Below are 22,960 nucleotides of genomic sequence, written 5' to 3'. Positions count from 1 at the left end.
CATTAAAACCGAGAATGTCACAAGATCTTTTGATCAAAAGATGTCTCACTCCACTTTTTAATCTTACCTGGGTGTGTTATATCTGCTAAACGTGATGGTAAAGTTCCTTGTTTCCAGACACAATCAGGATCTCCAAGTTCTTCACCATTTGTTCTTCCGTCTCCGTCAGAATCTTCTCTACACAATTCAGATGTCCATGACTAAATGCAAATTAATTTCGATGAGATTCTATGTATAGTAATCCGTCAGAGCCAACAATGTTCTACATGTGATTAATCATATTAAAATTCTTATTGGTAAATGTGTCTCGCCGCTAGTCGATATCTTTAAAGATGAAATTAGATATGACATATTTGATTTTTAAATTCGAGTTTTTTATTATGAACATATTATAAGTTATATGCTAAAAACTACTTTTATCATGAACAAACAGACGAAGATAAAATAAGAAACAATCAAAAGTAAAACAAAAAACATTGGTAAATTGTTGTTTGCTTTATTTTCAATGACTAGTATTTCTTACCTTAAACAATAAATGGGGATGCTGTATGGTTGTCAATAAGACAACAATATACAAAGATCAAAGTACTTAGATATGGTTAAGCAAGGTAGACCCACCTCGGGTTGAACATCATATTTTGGCAGCCAGTGGAAAAAAGTTGGTAGGGCAAAAATCAATAAGCCACAATACGACCACTAAAGGTTTCTTGATCATGCGGTGATTGTAGAACTCTTACTACACACGGCCCAAGGATTAATGGCCCGGTTATCCCGCGTATCCCCCACAGCGGAACGGATGCACCTCTTTAGCATGCACTTTTCTAAATATATGCCTACTTTCTCAAGTTCAAGCGGAAGGAAAAAAATATAATTATATGTCTGGTGTCATTGTATGATCGATTGTGACATTTAATAAATGAAAATGAAACATAGAATCAGTTATTTGATATTCAACGTAAGATATTTTGGCTAAGCGATATACTACAACTACTCCATCAAATGTGTATTAAATGTTTGACCAAAAAGGTGGAATAGTGCTTCAAATGTGAATGCTTAAATGTTCGATCCTTGGATTTTTTCTTAATTTTCTATCTCACTGAAGCTTAACTTTACAGGTACATATGTTTAAATAGAAGCGTTCTTTCAAATTTTTACCATACTAAACCTACTGTAAAAAAACAGCAGAAATTTTCAATAACCAGGAGCATTCAGACAACTATTGCAGGGTTTTGTTAAGATACACCTAGTGCAAATTGGGAAATAAAATGCCTCGTGCCGGAATAGTGCATCGCAGTCTGAACGTTCAAGACCTACGCAACAACTCTACCATCGGAGATATATAGCCTGTTGCAACACAAAATTTCTATCCGTATCCAAAGTACTTCTTTTCCAAAGACAGTCTAAATTTTCTGTTCTTTATCCCGACAATGCTTTACAAAACGCACCCAATGATTCAATATATTATATACGGTCATAAAGATAAACTCGACACATCAATTAAACAACCATCAGTCAATTTATCTTATTCGTGTTGTATAAAAGTTATGCTTTCAACATACCAATCCTGCTGCTTTAAAATCCACACCAAACTGGTTTCTACTTCCACCTCCAAGTGGATTGTTGTGGCCTACACCATGCCACAAGTAGTTAGCTTTACATGGATGTGGTACTTCATTTCCATTCGGAAGGATATCTTTAAAGTTAGGATAGGCAGCTGCAATGCCGACACACACAAGAGTTTTGAGTAATAGTCTAATCATTCCACTAAAATAAATGAGTTAAAACAGAAATAAGAATGATTTTTCATATATAAGACTGCTGCATCTTATAAAAATAATCCCGATATCAAAACGAATATGCATGTGTTATTGAAAGGGCAGCACCCAATGACTGTCTCTTCATCTTTCGTCATTATGGTAATCCGAATGATTTTGATAAGCTTCCTATTCTAATGCTAATAATACTGATGAAATAGTTTCATTTAGTTTCATATGTACAGTGAAAGAAGTATATAGTCAACTACTCCCCGCGAAGAGAGAGTGCCACGCTCTCTGCACGTTAAGAACCCTTGCAACAACTCTTTGAGGGGTCCATAGGTTGTCATTTGCAAAACAAAGTGTATGTCCCTATCCAATATACCATCAATTTCCAGTGGAAGTCCAAATTTCGACGGCCTTTTCCCTGGACGGCCTCTTTTATATGACCTACTTATTATATTTATTGTTAATTTGTTCTCGTCCTGAACATGCACGAAATATTTGCCACTGGACGTTTAGCTACCACCAATCAATCAATAAATGCGTTTGCTGAACATTCAGCCATAAATATTCGGGTAAAACACAATAAAAGAAACAGTAAGGTTGCACTTTGGGTCCAAAAAAAAAGTTCAACACAATTGGAAAAAAAATGTGATCCTGAAAAGGTAACTCATTTGGTTAGTGGAAAAAACAACCAGATGTGTTTTATATTATAATTTGTGTCTGGTAAGGTACTTGCTAGTTACGGACACTAATTGTAAAATTAACCTCTGCAATTTTATGTCTTTACGTATAACTTAATATTTATAATAGTTATATATATATATATTTCACAAGTGGTATGCACAGTTATAATTCAAATACAATTAACTAACAAAGTTCAAACAACAAAAAAATCACAGGAAAAAACATATATCTTTGTATTCTGCAAAAATGTACCACCGTTCTTGATTATTGAAAAATATGATCATTGAAAGATCAGCACAAAACCTTCAATGAATGACTTTATACGCGAAGCATATCAAAATAATCAAGAGTTGACCTATTATTCATTAGAAACTATCCACACTGATCTGTGTCTACACTTGTATTCATTGGAAAAAAATCACAGATGTATATTCAATTCTTACGTAAATGGTAATTAAAAGTTAGTAAGTTATTTAATTTACGGACACTACAAAGATCTAATGTTTTATAATATTCTCAAAATGAACAATTGTCCTTAAGTAACACATGAAATTCATGTATTTTCTATTAATATTTACATTTTTAATAACAGAATGCTGCTGAATTGTAATGAAATATATGTAATTAAAGGTAAATCCAATGTTAACAAACATGTTGACATGGATGGTATTCCAAATCTATTCAAGATAGAATCATAAAATTTTCAATGAAGTTAAGTATTAAAAACAGAGCACTGATCTCCTTTTTTGTGTAAATTAACTGTAGAGCTAACATAGCAAAGACCAATTGTAAATGTTACACTCTTTTACATTCAAAATCAGAACGATATCATGTTCAAGGGCGTAATTTAGTTTCTCGAAGATTTAGTCCGTTGATCTACATTTGTATAGAGTAACAAATTACAAAGAAAGTCCTTTGATAGGAGAAGTATGGGTCTGTTTATCTCGATTTATCGACGAAATGTTTTGAAGATTAATTATAAAATCTTATGGTATTAATATTAACATGTGTGCAATCCATTTGATTATGAAAATAAAAAGTAAGTAAGTAAGTAAGTAAGAGTAGGTAAGTAAGTAAGTATTTAGTAAGTAAGTAAGTAAGTAAGTAAGTAAGTAAGTAAGTAAGTAAGTAAGTAAGAGTAGGTAATTAAGTTAGACTAAGTAGGTAAGTAAGTAAGGAAGTAAGGGTAAATTAGTTAGTAAGTATCATGAAATAGATCATATCGAATATCGTCATAAAGCGTGCATTCCTTTAGAAAATATTTCAGTTTCTACACTATGTACAATGATAATGACATGATGTTTGAAAGATATGATAATTAATTGAAACTATCACCCAATTATGCGTAGTTTGCAAAGATTTGCGTATTTCTGATAAAGAATTGTCCGTTGATATGAAGAGTCAATCTTTTTTTTAAACTCAGTCTGTTGACTGGTCCGTTGAACGTACTTAGGATGGGACGTTTACCTTTCTTGGACTGTCAACTGTTGAATATGAAGATGGATTAAAGATATGTCTTTAAAAGCATCCTTATTCAATTTATATATAAATAAATATCTTATTTAGGTCTGTGCTATTATACCATTTTGTTCATGTATATATAGAATACCATTAAATGCCGTATGTTGGGTAAATATAGTTCGTGGATCAACTAGAGCCGGTAAAAAAAACATAGATTCCATCAATTTAACATTTTCAATGGGTTTAATTTTAAAAAGTTTTGAGAGTTTGTTTAAAACGTTCAAGTTTGACACGCAATTTGGCAATTTTAATAGAATGTACCAAATTTTTCACCTCAGCACACAATACATTATGTTAAAGTGGTCAATAACTTGTTTATTTTCATTTTATACAATAATTACTGTCTATTGAAGCAGCAAAATTCGTGGTTTTATTGACTTGAAAAAAACTGTTATTCACCGAGGCAACCGGCACTGCTCTCTGTGTGTAGAAACTGAATCAAAATTACAGTTTAGATCCCACGGTGATTTTTTAACGAAAATGTGCATACAACCTATTCTTTACGTCGTGATTTCAAATATGTTATTAAAAACCTTCATTTGCTACTTTTAGAGATGAAACTGGTCGAAATTTTACACATTTACCCAAAATCGGGGTTTCTTAATAATTTCTATCCTTCAGAAGGACATACCTAAGTTTTTTTGTTTCAAAAGATAAAAACAAACGGATTTTGTAAAACCATTTATAATATCTTTTTTACATAAGTATGCTATAAACTTATCTAACTTTAGAAATAATTCATTTTTATTAAATTTTCATGATTTAAGAAAAACCGTCATTTTTTTTTTTTTTTTTTTTTTTGCTGTTTATTTATCGTATTTGAAAATACATTATCGGTGATTTGTTCATAAAAATTGATACAAATAATCTTCTCTCATATTAAAGATAAATGTCATTTAAAACAAAAGGGTTAAAGTACTCGTTTTCTAGCTAATGATTAAAATCAGTCGAAATAGGATATTTTCCCGAGTCACAGTCGTATATATATAGTGTCTTTGCAACAGTCTTTCAACAATTCGTTTAGGAGTCCGAAGGTTGCCTGGTGAAAGGCAATATTTCTGCCACCATCAAATGTATCCAGAGCTTCCAGTGACTGTCAAAATGATAAGTACTTGTCTACAGATCAGAAACATAGTCTGTTTTCGTGTTTGTGCAGGGAACATAATATTTTAGAAATGTACGTAGACAATTACTGGCTGAATAAATAGTGCTTCTGGAGACAAGATTAACCGGAACATCAGTTCCAGTTTAGACATGCATTTTTTATAGTTTATACAATATGGAACAATACCAGTGCAGTGTGGATAACTGTAAGTTACTTGTTTTTACAGGAACAGCCTCAAAATTAAATTTACGAAATAAAAACAAGGTTTTAAAAATTTCGCGCGTGGGAAAAGAAGTGAGGTTGAATGAATATTTGTGTTCCAAAACTGTCGAAGATTTAAAATGGTGTCATTTGTAAGACATTATAGTTATATTTTCTTGACTAGCAACGAATACAGCATGCATCGTACATACTGACAGATTTAACTTTGTTTATTCTAACAATTTTATATTTATGAATTAATTAATATTTACACTATATCAATAGCAAATATTTATTTATTGATTTCAAGTGGTTGTTCAAACTTTAGTGTAGGACAAAATCGAACTCTATTCATAACTATTTATCTGCAACTTCGTACCTCGAATTTAACCTTTCGGAGTCTGGGGTTCTCATTGCTCTTCAACTTCGTACTTTATTTAGCCATTTTAACTTTTTAATTCGAGCTGGCGTCATTGGCGTCTTTTGTAGACGAAACGCGCGTCTGGCGTACAAAGTTTTAAGTCTGATATCTATGATGAGTTTATTCAAAACTTTTGTTCGTTTATTTTTCAACCCAACTTCATAGTGTAACTAGTATACATTACCTTAAACACGAACTATTATATAGTTCAACTTCAACTTCATCTCCAACTAGCGCAAAAGCTCTAAATTTCATACGTCCTCAGAATTTTTTTTTTTTTATTATTGGGGGAATTTTGACTCTTAGCAAAGTAATTAAATTTCCAAAACTGAAAATTGTTTTTAAATGTTAAATATTACTTTTTGAATTTTATTTTCAAAACTGTTATGTATCGTTGATCCTGACAAGGACTCCATGATGTTGTGTGTTTAAAGAGAATTTAAAACAGTTTTAAAAAATGTGTCTTAATTTGACTTAAAATGGTAGGCTTGAATGCCCGTACTTAATTCTTACACAAAAATGCAACAATATGAATACCTTGGTGTTATTGTCTCTAGAAGTGTATCTTTTTATGCCAATAGAAAAATATCTTCGAGATCAAGCTACTAAAGCCATGTATTGTGTTATAAAGAAGTGTAGATCTAACTATTTATTTATAGATTGCTAGCTCGATGTGTTTGATAGATATAAAAATAAGGAGATGTGGCATGATTGCCAATGAGATAGCTATCCACCACAGTTCGAATGAAGTGGATGTAAGCGATTATTATTACCCTCTCCTAACCTAGGACATTGGTATAACAGCACACCATAAGAACAAACTATAAAAAATCAGTTGAAGAAGGCTTAACTCATCAGATCGATGCAACGCAGAAAAACATCAAACAAAAACACAAACCGGACGGGGCAGGGTATATACCCATCCCTCATCTCTAACAACAAAAAAGACAAAAAAGACACTAAGTACAGATCTGAGAGTACTCGCAGTTACTGACAGATAGTTCAAAGCCAATAACAACTAATACAAAAACCATGTATCTAAGACTAAAATATCAATCAGTACACATCCAACATCCAGATTTAGTATACAGACGTCATTAACAGTCAGAGAAAAACATGACCTTACGCATTGCCAAAATGTAGCTATCGAAATATTGTAGTACCGTGAAAGTACATAACGTGTATAACAATAATATTTAGTATGGTTTTAATTTACTGATAACAAAATCAATATAAATATTCCAATAAAAAAATGGTCAAAGATTTAATTACAGTAGGCTGTTTTACCTATTCTTTTATAAGGGGACGAAATCTTGTTGAACGAAACTCTTGACATTTTGAAAAGGGTACATTTTAGTGTTTGTAAGCATGTATTGTGGTTAAAAAGATCGACTCCTTATTTTATGACTATGACTAATTGGGAATATAACCGCTTTTACACACGTTAACTTATGGATGATAATATTTTGGTGCAACCTTTTAGATAAAACATTTCATAACAAGATTTCGTCAATATTATATGAATTGATATATAAATATGCATATATATAATGGCAGTCAGCAGGGTTTAAGAACGTCCGTTGTTCGACCTGTTAGTCAAGTGCGTTTTGTTAAAATATACTTTTTCACTTTTTTGGTCTTTTGGAAAATGTTGTTTGTGCTGTATTTAGACCCCTTTACCAAATGTCCTGTACCAAGTCAGGAAAATGGCCATTGTTATATTATAGTTCGTTTCTGTGTGTGTTACATTTTAATGTTGTGTTTTTGTTTTGTCGTTGTTCTCCTCTTATATTTGATGCGTTTCCCTCAGTTTTAGTTTGTAACCCGGATTTGTTTTTATCTCTATCGATTAATAAAAAAGGGACGAAAGATACCAGAGGGACAGTCAAACTCATAGACCGAAAACAAACTGACAACACCATGGCCAAAAATAAAAAAAAAACAAACAGACAAATAATAGTACAGATGACACAACATAGAAAACTAAAGACTAAGCAACACGAACCCCACCAAAAACTGGGGGTGATCTCAGGTGCTCCGGAAGGGTAAGCAGATCCTGCTCCACATGTGGCACCCGTCGTGTTGCTTATGTTACTACAAATCCGGTAAATAAACTAATTCGGTAAGTCACATTCGTGAAAAGGGAAGGGTATTGTAGTTACGACATAAGGAACATATCCGATATCATCTGTGAAACGATTATTCCATAACGGTCAACCAACTCGTGATGGCGTCCGTAAAATTTACGAAGGGATGATTTCAACTTCACCATTTGGAACTCTTGGCGTAATAGCTTCCTTGTGAGCAGCAATCCTCTATCAAGGAAATCATGATAAAATACACTTTTTCACTTTTTTAGTCTTTTGGAAAATGTTGTTTGTGCTGTATTTAGACCCCTCTACCAAGAAATTTGTTTTGCTTGCACACGTATAAAAATTGCAGTTTTTATCCAACGCAATCAAAGGTTTGAACGTTGTTTTCAATTTAGACTTGTTTATAATTTTTCGTTTGGGCTTGTATTATATTTGCCTTCGGGTTTATATGATCCGTTCATCCTATTTCGAATCTTTAAAATTCAAGAGTCAATCCTAGATTGATGTAAATTATATGGCCTTCCAAATAACGTTTCGATTCCTAACATCACGGAAGAGATATTAATTGTTGAAATCCGGATATGGTGTATCAATTTTGGCACCTCATGTTTGCGGTAAACCATCTTTTCCGCAAGTTTATTGTTTCCTGTTTGGTATTAAATTGATAATTAAGATCCATTTTGTTACATCTGGTGATCCGCTTATGTGGCAATCGCCAATGGCAGTCAGCAGGGTTTAAGATCATCCGTTGTTCGACCTGCTAGTCAATGCGTTTTGTTAAAATATACTTTTTCACTTTTATGGTCTTTTGGAGAATGCTGTTTGTGCTGTTTTCAGACCCCACGACCAAGAAATTTGTTTTGCATGCACACGTATGAAAATTGCGGTTTTTATCCAACGCAATTATAGGTTTGAACGTTGTTTTCAATTTAGACTTGTTTATATATATATATGTGTTACAGTGAATGTCTATAATTAGGGATTGTGTATAATCCCTGAAAATTTTATGTATAATCACTAGCAACTTTAGTGATTATATATAATTACTTACAATTTCAGGTTTATTCATAATCACCAGAAAGAATGTCAGGGATCATACATAATAACTGGAATGAAGAGACAATGTATAAAAGTTGAATACTTTATTCTATAAAATCATATTTAAACATCTTTAGATACAAAAATATTAAAATTTCAAGCACAATATACAAATCATTTATTTTTACAAACGACATTGTAAATTTGGATGGCATATGGTATGAGGGTCTGTGTAGGGGTCCCTCATTTCTTTATTCTTCAATTTGTTCATCATTTTTTTTTTTCTATTCTTAATTTATTTTGCTCATTATTCTCTTTTCTGTATAATTTAACATGCCATTATTCTCTATTCTTTATCTTTTTGTTTATTTTTCTCCTTTCTTTATTTTTTGATTTTTCCCTTCGTTTTGCAATTTTTGTCCATTATTCTAAGTTTATTTAGTTTTTTTTTTTGATAAATGAAAATATACACTTTACAGATTTAAATGATTTAGATAAAATTATATATATACTCAACCCAAGATCACACATTCAGGTAAAAAAGCTCGGATCCTTTTTAAAATAGTCTATAGAACTGAGGACAGGGGACTCTTGAAATATTTACTTTTATTGTGTATATTAATGATCTTGTTTATATTGTTTATTGTTATTTTGTTATGTTTTGTCACATGCTTAAATATATATGGTGCAATGGCAATTAAGATTTAAATTAAATTGAATCTATTTGTAAACCGCATCTAGACCCTCTACTATTGAATATTTGCTCGGCTGTTTGCGTTTGTGGTTATAATGTTTCAAGACTATAGCAAATGAATGCAGATTGTTGCCATGGAAACACCAAAAAGAAATGATATTTTACCATTTTAACTACTGGATATCAAATCTATGGAAGATATTGATTACAAACATATGCACATATATGACACAAACAGTAAGCTTAATTTGTAAGAAAGCAAGAAAAATGGGATGGTTAAATTTATGAGTAAATTTTTACATTTTTTCCTAACTGTGTAAGTTACCTTAACAAAAATGTGTACTAGTTCAGTGAAAATGGACGTTATACTAAACTCCAAAACATATATATGAACTAAAATTAAAAATAGTACAAGACTTACAAAGGCCAGAGGCTCCTGACTTGGGTCAGGCGCAAACATGCGGCGAGGTTATACATGTTCAGTGAGATCTCAAGCCTCCTCTATGCGTCTAGCCAATTTAGAAAAAAAAAATAAACAACACAGCAATACGCACAGTAAAACTCAGTTTAAAAGGAGTCCGAGTCCGATGTCATAATAGGTAATAAAAGAAACTAAGCAAAATGACAATGATACATAAATTAACAAAGGACTACTAGCAGTTACTGAAATGCCAGCTCCAACCTGAATTAAACTGATTGAAAAATTATGTCTTCATCATATGAAAATCAAGCACAATCCCTCACGTTAGGGGTTTAGTATCAAACCATCATAAAATATATGATAAAAACATAACCCGTATCATGCCAACAACTGGTTTTAGAATAAATGTGTTTATTTCCGATGCAAAGACCCTATGTTATAATCAATATTAATACCAAAATATGCCATCTTTAATGACCTGACAACAGTATCGTAACTATATCCCTTCTGAATTAGTCTGTTTAAAGGTTTGGTTAGCTTTTGTGCTTTGTAAAGAATATTACCATAAAAGATTGGATGTGAAAAACCTGAACGTATAAGATGTCTGAATGTTGAATTATATTTACGAATGATGTCCTTGTACCGATGATAAAATTTAGTAAATGTTTTGACTAGTTTGTGATATCGAAAACCCTGGTGTAATAATTTTTCAGTAATACAGCCTTCAATACTGGTAGCCTTCACATACCAGTATTGAATCTGATTTTACTGCTCGTTGAAGACTAAAACTAAAGTGTTCATCAGAAACATCTGAAGGTTCTTAAAAGTTCAATCAGACACCTCAAATTTATTCTTTGGGTATCATCTTAAAAAAAAATTCATGGTTCGCAGCCAGTTATCATTTTCAATCCTTTTATGAACAATGGCCATTATATTTTTGGGGTCTCCTTTCTACGATCACCATGCGAAAGCGGCTTTCTCCAGAATTGTGTTCAATCTGTCAAGCATGTGTTCTGTTTGTGTTTCAATACCTTTAGTAACAATTCTATGCTTGGTTTGAATTTCTTGTTCTTTGGAACAAAGAAAACACAAAATATGTATTCAATAACTTTCAGCCCTTTGTTTTACAGCAAATTACATGATTAGTGCATTTATGTTGGTATTATTAATTTCAATTTCAGATAATTTTATTTATGAGTTAATGCGGTCAACACATTTAAATAGAATATCACTTTTGACACTGCAGTCATCGGCGATGACTTCCATTTTGTAATGTTTTGTCCTTTTTTCTTTTTTTTTTAGAAAAGAACGACATAAATATTTACCACACTGTTGTTGTACAAATGTTAATATTATTAAATTTAATAATGTATTCACTACAGTCAATAGTGTTTTACTAGAAAATCTGTGTAGATTAATTAATTATATATATATCAGTGAAAGTCTGTCCTCCTGATTAAATATAAATATAAGAAGATGTGGTATGATTGCCAATGAAACAACTCTTCACAAGGGACCAATTGCCACAGAAATTAACAACTATAGGTCACTGTTTGGCCTTCAACAATGAGCAAAGCCCATACCGAATAGTCAGCTATAAAGGGCCCCGGAATGACAAATGTAAAACAATTCAAACGAGAAAATTAACGGCCTAATTTATGTACAAAATAATGAACGAAAAACAAATATGTTACACAGCAACAAACGACAACCACTGAATAACAGGCTCCTGACTATAACAGGCACAAACTTTATGTTGCATGGTTAAACTAGTTTGAAGGCGCTAAGTACGAATATTTTGTAATTTTCACAATTTGTAAAATGTGTGATATGATATGGTGTATATTATCATCTCTGTAACTATGGTCTTTATTTAACAAGAATAAAGATCTAGTGTATTCTAGACTAAGAAAAATTGACAACGCCATGGCGATAAGAGTGAAAACATTAAAATTTTCAATTTTTATAACCAAAATTAGTTAAATTTTTTTAGATATCTGTCGTTAACACTTGTAGCACCTACTAGTGTTTATTCAATCTGTAAAATTATGTTATTTTAAAACACACTTAAGTATTATTTTGATCGTAAAATGTAAAAAAATATATATATATGTATAAAGTAATTAAAAAACAATCAACAGTTAATTGGAAAATGAATATATTTTGAAACAGAAATAACAGTTATTGTTAATCAAAGGGAGTATATAAAATCACTGACACCATGATGATTGAACAAAGGAAGGGGATGCTCATTTTCCTGGCCTCATACAGCAAAGTTGGGGTTGAAGTTTTTACGGCCCCTCAAACCTCTCATGTGTTTCAGAGTTATTTTAAATGCAAAATATATTGCCCGTAGTCACAAATGAATTAATGTTTACCGTCAAAACACTTTCTAAATGTTTTGTTTGCCATTTATATATTTTATTTGAAACATGGTCATCAAGACTTGAACTAAGAGTGAACTTGTGCTATTCGATATGTTACAAGACATAAATATTCAAATTTTGAGAACCATATTGGATGTTTGATTTATAGTGACGAACTTTTTTTTTCTTTCGAACTCTACAAGTCAATAGAAAATCATACGAAATCATGAAATTGTTGTCAGATCATATTCAAATCAACTGTAAAAGACAGGCGAAAGATAACAAAGGGACATTAAAACTCATAAGTCGAAAATAAACTGACAACGCTATGGCAAAATAAAAAGGACAAAAGTATACAAAACACAACATAGAAAACTACAGACTGAGCAACACGAACCCCGCCAAAAATCGAGGGTCATCTCAGGTGCTCCGGAAGGGTAAGCAGATCCTGCTCCACATTTAACAACCGTCGTGTTGCTCATGTTAGTACAAACCCGGTGATAAGTATAATTCGGTAGCAATTGGCAATCCTCGGGCGAATCTGCTACTCTTCATAGATGAAGGAACGGAATCGGCCGAGTTATGACGAATGATTCAGTAGGTCACATTCGGGAAAAAGAGGACGGGATTTTAGTTACGACAATTGGAATATATCCGTCATCATCTGTGAAACGGGTATTCATTAACGGTCAGCCAACTCGTGATGGCGTCCGTAAAGACATTTCATAGTACCAATGTCAATATCTATGTAGCACGTATTGTCTGTGATTATGAATACTGTAAAATCCAGAAAAGCGCTTCGGATGCATGAAATAATTAAACGTGTAGTTTTCAATTTTTTGTATGATCAAACAAAACAAATACCGTGTCTGGACCTGCGCCGCTGCATGCAATAACTAGAAGTAATATGTATACTGAAGTATGACTGATCATTCCCTAAAATCATTGAAGCCAAGAAAACGTTGAAGAAAATTTTCTTTGTACAGTGAGTGTTGTAAAATTTAAAACTATCGCCAAACAGAAAGTGGTTGCATAGCAAATGTAATATTTCTAACATACTACAACCAAACAAGACCATGCTGCAGACCAAAAATAAAACCGCTCCCTTTCATAGAAGCCCAAAAAAGTTTGACGAAATGTTCTTGTTCAATGAGTGGTGTAAAATTTCAAACTGTCGGCTAACAGGAAGTGGCTGAATAGCAGATGTAAAGATTGCTTGGAACTACAAAAAGAAAATAGCTGAATATATAGAAAACACAGATAATTTATCAACCTATAAAGTTGGAACAGACTATACAATTGTATTCTCATTAAACCTTTTTTCTTTTTTGTTTTCTTTACTAATAGATAATTGGTATAATTAAATGTGCTCAAATTTCGCCGAAAATAAATACTTCTTTTCCAAATAGAGATAAAATATATCAGAACCGTTTTAATAAAAGCTTTATCCTGCATACGAAGTTCGTAGAAAGCATTTAAAATTACCACGCATTTGAAATTATATATTATATATAAAAATACTGAATAAATAAATGATTTGGAAAATACGTTAAAGGTATAAAAAGTCAAGAGATTTCAGAATGCAATTAGGTTCTATCCGTGCACTCTGGTTCAAAACCTTGGTTCCATCCGGGTCTTTTGGTTCTGAACCATGGTTCTATCCGGGTTCTTTGGTTCGAAACCATGGTAACTGGATCAACATCCGGGTTGTTTGGTTATAGAAACCCAACTTCTTGGTTCTATCCGGGTTCTTTTCTAATATTCCCGTTGAACTTTGAGAAGATATCCGCAAGTATCCGAATAAAGAGATAAAGTAGGTCAAAGACGCTTACCTTGTTTTATATCATTTATACATTCCAGCATCGCCGGAAAATGAAGCTGTAAGGTAAATACCTTCTCATTTTAATTATTCAACATGGGAAACTGGACAAAAATATAACATCGTATTTATCTGTATCAACCCAAATATACAGTATATCTTAAATCCGTTTCTAGAATCACAGTCGTTCTGTTTTCATTTATTTTTCACTACTCATCCCTCATTTCCGTCAATATTTTTAGAAGTTTTATAAAAAAAATGATTAGAACATATCGTTCATTTGGCCAACGATATGTGCGTATAGCACTTCGATCCTTTTGTAGTAGCGGTGAGCATATGAGACATCCAGTACCCTTTTCATATATCTTGAAAATATGTATCCTATCATGCTGTGCGTGATTAAGCTGTTCCGCAGAGAAATAAATAGATTTGACAAAAATCTGATGCACATGACATCCCACCAAGACTATGTCTCTAGTTACGACTAACCACAATCTCTACTGCCATGGCCAATATAAAAATCGGTCAGCTAAATTAATTTGTTCACCACTAGCCATATGACCTACACCAGTAAATTTCATCACTGGTAAGAGGCCTTAAAATCTTAATACAGGCAATGTAAAGTATAAGAAATTTGATTTAAGATTGATTTTCGGTCTAGAAAGTCAAGAAGCTTTTCAAAGACTGAATTTGCCTTGCAGAAAATGCCTCACAAGCCATATAAACCAAAAGAAATTCCATGAATTACTGATTTTCGGGTTTGTAAGGGAAAATTGTCCTCATACCAGGAGACAATAGACCATATCGCTAATTGAATATCAGAACACTTGACCTGATAATCAGCTACACTTGAAGTATTGACGTCATACAACAATCACTTTTCAGACAGACATTTTCTATTGTGACGTCAAAATTTTCCGGGAACCTTTGTGATGTCCAGAAATGACAAATAGCGATAAGGTCTATCCAGTTTACCAGAAAGTTGAATGTGTTGTTCACATCTTAATTGCACGGGTCTGAAGGGAACAAGTATTTGAAATTTTTTGTGGGGATGGGGAGGGGGGATCTATCGTACATAACATTCATTTTCACCTGTTACTATGTGCTCATCTAGCAAGTTGGTTGATTTAAAAGTTCATGTCATTAAAACTGAGGGTCGAATCATATCACAAGGATCATACGTGTTGTGATTCCACAGCTAATACAAATGTTGAAAAGGACCCAAATCAGTTAAGGAACCAGAGCTACAGTATATATAATAATAAGAAGATGTGATATGATTGCCAATGAGACAACTCTCCACCAGCCTGAGACCATATGACATAGAAGTTAACAACTATAGGTCACCGTACGGTCTTCAACAATGAGCAAAACCCTTATTGCATTGTCATGTATGAATATTAAAGGGTGAATGAATACTATGTAATTAATGTTTAAGAAAGGAACACAAATAGATTTATCGACTTAAAAATAAAATTTACTCTAATACATATACTTGAAAAAAATTAACTTGCTACATGTTTTATTGGTCAAGCTAGTCCTATATATATATATATATATATATATGCCTTTGCGCAGGCATGGGGTAGTGCTAATTTGTAATTGTAATGCCCTGTAATGCATTACATATCCCCAAGTAATGCATGTAATGTGTAATGCCAAATTACTTTGCATTACATGTAATTGTAATGTAATGCATTACATTGGCAAAAATGCATGTAATTTATGCATTTCATGGGATTACACAGCATTACTTCTTGTCTGATAGTGCTATATATTTCTACAAATTTCAGGGATAATAAGTTCATGTACTACTGTTTCATTCTTTCCTTTAAGAAAATAGGAATATTAAACACAAATCGATATGTCTAGTTAAATGATTAACAAAAAGTGTAAATTTGAACTGTTGTAAAACTAATGATTTTCTTCATCTTACCTTAATACTAAAACATTTATACTAATAATGAAAACAGATCAATTTTATAAACATACAAAAATAATAATGTTTTTCATTTGCAATCATTTTCATATACCATTATAGTCAATGAAAAATCTATTATACATAGATATTTAAAGATGAAAGAAATGAAAGAAATAAGTTGAATGATTGATAATTAACACCTGACAAAAACCACTAATTAGTTTGTATAGCAATCAATTATTTTCTTTTGACAAGTGAGTTTGTGATTTTAAAGTAATTAATTAACATTGAGATTAAGTTAACAATATAATTAAAAAACATAATGGTAGAATAAATTCCTTACAACAATTCTGTTGTTTTTTTTTTGAGAAAACACAGAGATGTATACTTCGAAATATAAAAAGCCTGACCCAGAAGAACAGTCAACCTTCGCAAACTTTGTAAATCCATCTGGTATTCAGAAATATCAATTTAATGACCCAAAGCAAAACAAAGCTATATATTCACTTTTCGGGTACATTGCTAGAAGTGATTTACTCCCATTGTCAACAGTTGAAAGTCAAAAGTTTAAGAACTTTATAGAAAATCTTAACCCAAAATTTCAAATTCTAAGCCGAAAACATCTCTCATCTAAATTGATACAGACTAAGGCCAAGGATGTATGTCAAAAATTGTATGATAACCTTCAGGAAGCTAATCACATTTGTTTGACTGTTGTCATTTGGTCTAATAGGGCAATGAAAGGATTTTTATAATACCTATTTAATAGTTTCCAAGATTGCAGTATGAAATGCTGTATATATGTTTCTTTTGATAATACAATTTATAAAATGTAATGTGTAATATAATGCATTACTTTGGTAAAGTAATTGTAATTTAATGCATTACTTTCCAAAATACTTGTAATTGTAATTGTAATATAATGCTCGTTTTGTCCAAGTAATTGTAATGTAATGAATTGCATTGCAATGTAATTCGCCCCATGCCTGCCTTTGCGTCATCTTTTCATTATTAAGTGTTTTTAAAGGGGCATTAGCTGTAAAATTCGTGTTCACCGATTTGACTCAATTTCGTGTGTATTTTAGTCTAGACGCCTCTAATTAACCATCGAGGTGACCTCCAAGACTGCCAACGGTCATGTAACCTGATATAAACATAAATACAGAAATAAATAGATAGCAAACACGTGAAATTTGATTTTTCTAGGTCTGTTTGATTTCATATTGTAGGTTAAAGAAATATGTTAATCATCGTTTTTTCCTGTATAAGAATGAGTTTTTTTGTGGATCGAATCAGTCAACTAAATGGTTTACTTTTGTTTTACTTTTGGAGTTTCAATGTTGACATTCTTTTCCTTTTATTAGCTGAACATGCCTAGTTTATGCCTAATCAATCTCTAGCTAAGGGGTTTTATGGAAGGTCACATAAAAACGGATTTAATGAGGTCGAATTATTCACTTGCAAGTGAATAATTAATCAGCGATGTTTCTTAACTTATTTTGACAAAATTGAACCAAACTGGCTGTTAAAAGCGAATTATCATTTCACTATTTCACTTTCATTAATCATGTTAATGATTGAACTAAATAGAAACGTATTTTTTTTCATATCTCGTAGCTCATGCCCCTTTAAAGCTGATATTTTCATTTCTTGCTTTTTTTTTAATTTTGAAGCTCGTAACAGCTTGATTATAAAAGTTGAAAATAGCAAATAACAAAATGAATGAAAAAGAAAATATGAAAAAATTAAAGAAAATGTAAATATCGCCACACAAAGTTTGTGTTTTATGACTATTGTCAAGCAAAATACGGAACATAAATTGAGATGTAAAATGAATCCACCCATGTGATTGCAATTTCATGAAATATCTAAAAATAGGGTATAATTCTGCGAAATGAATGATATTGATGAAATTGCAGCCTTTTTATACGCCCGTTTACAGGACGTATTATAGTACACGTTGTCCGTCCGTCGTCAACATAGTCCAACAATAACTCAAAAACGCTTTAATCAATTTGCATGAAACTTTGGTGAATTGATTATATCTGTTAACGTGAGCTCCCTTTCGTTTTTATTTATAAATTTTAGATATTAACTTTCCGAGTTATGGGGTCTTATTCATTAAAAAAAGGATTTTCAAGTTTTCGGAAAAAACTCAAAAACACTTACACCAATTTGTAAGAAACTTTGGCGAATTGTTTATATCTATTGACATGAGCTCCCACTCGATTTTCTAGATTTTACATTTCCGAGTTATGGGGTTTAATTTATTATAAAAAGGGTGATTTTCCAGTTTTCGGACAATAACTCAAAAACACTTTCAGCAGTTTTCATGAAACTTTGGTGAATTGTTTATATCTATTGACGTAAGCTCCATCTCGATTATTATAAATTTTAGATTTTATATTTCAGAGTTATGGGTTTTTATTCAAAAAAGGGGTTGATTTTCCAGTTCTCAGACAGTATCTTTAAAGTGCTTTGAGGAGTTTTCATGAAACTTTGGTGACTGGTTTATATCTATTAAGATAACCTCCCTTTAGTTTTTCATAAACTTCTGATATGACATTGAGAAGTTATTGAACTTTATTCTTTTAAAAAGCGACGGGCGTAGCATGCGCTCATGGCGCAGCTGTTTATTTGATAGTATATAGACCTGAGTGTTGTTCCATAATTATAATTCGATTTAATTCGTGGTTCAGATGTTTTTTTTAATAGTTTTATCTGTGACTACGCAGAAGCACCAGGCTTGATATAGAAAACTTCGGTAAAGTGAAGTTTAAATGGAGGTTTTCTTCAAATAATCATGCATTTTCTTGGGGTTGGAAAAGGATGGGAGGGTGTAAGTAGTTTTTTTGCAACCACGAGTGGTCATTTTCAACGTTGGGAGGAAAGCAATATATTTTTAACACTTTATTCTACATGAATATCTACTTTAAAAGTATTGTGATCTTACAACGAAAACTTACTGTAGACAATCTTTCATATATTTGCAAGATTTTATATGAAGAATATAGACTCATTGATTGCTTGAGGCCAGTTTATATTTAACTGTGAATGTAAAATTAAGGAGAAATGGTATAATTGCCGTAGAGACAAATATGAGCCCAAATTGTCGAGGATGAAAGACGTAAGCTACAGGAAACTCATTTTATGCAATTTCTTTAAACATTTAAATTGGTCAGAATATTTATCTGTATTAAAAACTATACTGGATTTTCATTTCTCGTTTCAGTGTTTTTTAAGCAGTGGCTGTACTTTTCCGGTTACTATTTATGTGTTGTGTATTATGTATCGTAACACTTTATTGTTACTGGACAGGTTGAATTTAGGCGACAAAACATCCAAACAGCACCAGATCATCATGATCATTTTCGATTCCAGCTGATTTCAGATTAGTTATAAATGATAAAAGAAAGTTAGAAAGCTCTAGTTCATTTAACCGATTTTATTAGATGATTGATAAATATTGAATACAAAAAAAGCTTAACAATGATCGTAATAAAGAAAATGTAGGTTTTGTGATTGAAATGAAAATATATCATGACATGATGTGCCTACGCATGGGAAGTTGCATACAGCAGCAAGTCCAGTGATATTGGCAATATCCAGTACGTACAGATTAAAGAGACCACTACTGATAATCAAAATAAAATTTAAAAGATTTTGCATTGTTATCAAAGTGGTGCATGTATTATTGTATGTATGCAACTGGTGAAGACAAGATCTCCTTGTGATATCTTATATATTTAATGCCAATATATACTTTAATTAAAAATGGGGGTTTGTCATAGACACAAAATTATAACGCAGGCTTACAGACTTCAATTGCAGCACTTTAATAAAATACAGTCACCAATCTGAATAGAAGAGTGTATGTCTATGATATCATTTTAGCAGGCTATGAGGTTAAGCTCACTTTCAGTAACTCCAAACACTCTTTAATACAATATAATATTGTATATTACTGTTTCGTTGTATTTGTATTTTTATAATTCATCACAATGATAATCACCAGTTTTAGATTCATGCGCTTTTCCTATATATTTTTTATATAAATAATAAACAAACACCAAAAGATAAAAGACTTTTCAATTGAGTGATTAAACTTAAGTCACCTGGTCAAATATATATATAAAGAAACATACAATGCAAAGATGTCAGCCTCCAAACAAAACAGCAACCGGCTTTCACAGAAACAGATGCCAGCATCCAAAGAAGACGGAAGCTAGCATCAAAAGGAAATGACTTTAAACAAAACGCACACCCGCTTTCACAGAAACAGATGCCAGCATCATAATAAACAGAGCCAGCATCCAAAGAAACAGATGCTCGCATCCAAAGAAGACGAATGCCAGCATCCAAAGAAGATGGATGCCAGCATCCAAAAGAAATGACTGTCAGCATTCAATTTATACTGTTTTGAGATAACTTTTACTTACAACTGGGATAACAGCATCCCTGAGATTAACTTTAAAGGATGAACATCCATTTTGTTAATGGGATGGCAGCTTCCAAAGAGAAAGTTGAGTCTGCATGCATATAATTGGGATGCGAGCATCCAAACAAAAGGTATATCAAAGTCTATATATATATTAGATGCCAGCATCTGAATGCTGGTGTGTTCAATATGAAACTTTAAAAAGCCATATCAGCATTCTGCAAAGATGAAGATGCTATTTCCATATTTTTTTGCATAATCCGCCAATACATTTTTAAAATATCCTGTATACAAAAATAATAGTTGTAAATTGTATAAAACAACCTATCAACTACAAAAGGTAATGAAATAATCATAGAGGCATCCCATATTTTTTAGAACCAATAAAATTTGCTCAGCAAAATCTGCTACCCATAGAGATGAAATGAATCTGTATGCTTGAAGTACGATTAGCATATGTTGATACTATAAAAAAGCAATGTAATAGAAAATAAAATAAAAGCTTAACTTTTTCCCAGAACATGGTGAAATTTCGTAGAGAGTAACACAAAGTGATTATAAAAATTCTAAAGATATCAAAAATTTCTATCACAGCATATGAGAATTTAAAATTGAAGTTGAGATCTCATTTTGTGCTGTATATGTAACAAATCGTTTTGTTCAAAACAGGGTGTTAAAAGACATCTAAAAGAGCAACACAACATTTGCTTAATAGAATGTACCTATACTATCATACATGAAATTGAATATTATGTCCAGAACAATGCAAGACATAGAGGTGTATATGAATGAAAGTTATGATAGATCCGAATTTTATTCAGAATGCACCAATAAGAAACTGTAGTTTTTATACGACCGCAAAAAAATTTGCGGTCGTATATTGGTTTCACTTCGTCGTCGTCGGCGTCGTCCGAAGACATTTGGTTTTCCGACAATAACGTTAGTATTAGAAAATAGAAATCTATATAACTTATACATAAGGTTTATAACCACAAAAGGAATGTTGGGATTGATTTTGGGGGTTATGGTCTTAACAGTTTAGGAATTAGGGGCCAAAAAGGTCCCCAAATAAGCATTTTTCTAGTTTCATGACAATAACTTGTGGAACAATGTATGGATCTTTCTGAAATTGTACCACAAGTTTCCATACCACAAAGGGATGGTTATGATTGACCTTTTGGGGTTATAGCTCAAACCGTTTAGGAATTAGGGGCAAAAAAGTGAGAAAAATAAGGGTTTCCTGGCTAATGGGCAATTACTTAAGTACACATTACAGTGTAAGGGAGGTGATTAGCTGTCAATTCATTTTTAGAAGTTACTATTTTAATAATTTTAAAATAGTTGATTAAGGTAAATTAATTTTAGCTATGATTATGTATGTCATTTTCTATTTTAAGACTTTTATGATGTTTTTAAATGGGTTATTATGGTTGCAAACTCCATTGGAAATTTGAATTGAGATTATGACCATGTCTTGAGGGAAAGAATTTTTTTTTTTGGAAAAAGGGGGGGGGGGAGGTTAAAAAAAAATTGGGGGGGACAATTTTTTCTCCTCAAGATTTCAGAAATCAAAAGGAAAATTTCTTCAAATATTTTTTTTTTTTAAAGGGGTTTTTGAAAAAGAAGGGGGGTAAATAAAAATTTGTTTCGGGGGTGGGGGGTGGGGTGGGGTGAGGGGAGGTCAATTTGCAACAGCATAGTGTATTGCACAAAAGCAAAAAATGAATATAAATTCAAGTCATATAACCAATTCTAAGTTCTTTGACTACAGTTATTCTGTGTCAGAAACCTATTATGTGTCAAATATTGAATTACAATCCAAATTCAGACCTGTATCAAGCGCGAAGATTGTGTCCATTTTTGCCCCAACTGTTAAAGGTTGGACCTCTGTGGTCGTATCCAGCTGCGCCTACATTGCATTACACAATCGAAATTAACAATGTATATTTATATAAACGATCAAACTTGTAAATATTTAAATAAATAAATAAATATACGATTTTATAAAATTATTTTCCACTGAAACAGATAAAAATGTTTCAAAGACCAAACATTTCACTTTCTCGGTAAGTTTGTTTTTTAAATATGACAATTCTGGAACTCTATGGCGATTGTACATTGTACTTCAACTGCTCATCTTTCAATTCTCTCAATATTTTCAAATGTCTCGAAAATGCTAGTATTTGAATTATTATCAGATACATATATTGTTATAATCAATAACTATTTCTATCTAATAAATGTTTAAAAAAAATATGCATACTAGTTGTAAAAAGAATCTTGAACTACATAAGACTGGATTAAAAATTTTACCTCATTATACAAGTCTTCCAATATTCCTCTGGCCGTTGACCAAAATATTTGAATTTATATAATACCCAGTTTAAATTTAACTGGGGTTGATAAATGGACCGAGAAATCCAAACCATGTGATTATGATTTGACTTTTTCTATTTTAAAGATGTTTATGTATAGTAC

At 31.9% G+C, this 22,960-nt stretch overlaps 1 protein-coding gene and 1 long non-coding RNA gene across 2 annotated transcripts in view; one reads left to right on the top strand and one right to left on the bottom strand.

The window, feature by feature from the left end:
* Positions 1–22,958, bottom strand: part of LOC127729093 (tyramine beta-hydroxylase-like) — a 32,047-nt gene extending 9,089 nt beyond the window's left edge. The window contains exons 1-3 of the mRNA XM_052236745.1: positions 22,796–22,958; positions 1,560–1,764; positions 68–200 (exon numbers count right to left, since the gene is read on the bottom strand). Coding sequence (XP_052092705.1) covers positions 68–200; positions 1,560–1,764; positions 22,796–22,911 — 454 coding nt within the window. The 5' untranslated portion in view covers positions 22,912–22,958. The remainder of the gene's footprint in view (positions 1–67; positions 201–1,559; positions 1,765–22,795) is intronic.
* The window catches only part of LOC127729100 (uncharacterized), a 50,538-nt gene that overhangs the window by 9,330 nt on the left and 18,248 nt on the right, over positions 1–22,960 (top strand). The gene's annotated exons all lie outside the window — the stretch shown is intronic.

The sequence above is a fragment of the Mytilus californianus genome, unplaced genomic scaffold (assembly GCF_021869535.1).
Source record: "Mytilus californianus isolate M0D057914Y unplaced genomic scaffold, xbMytCali1.0.p SCAF_2, whole genome shotgun sequence".
Classification (NCBI taxonomy): Eukaryota; Metazoa; Mollusca; class Bivalvia; order Mytilida; family Mytilidae; genus Mytilus; species Mytilus californianus.
This window is presented reverse-complemented; position numbering and strand designations above follow the sequence as displayed.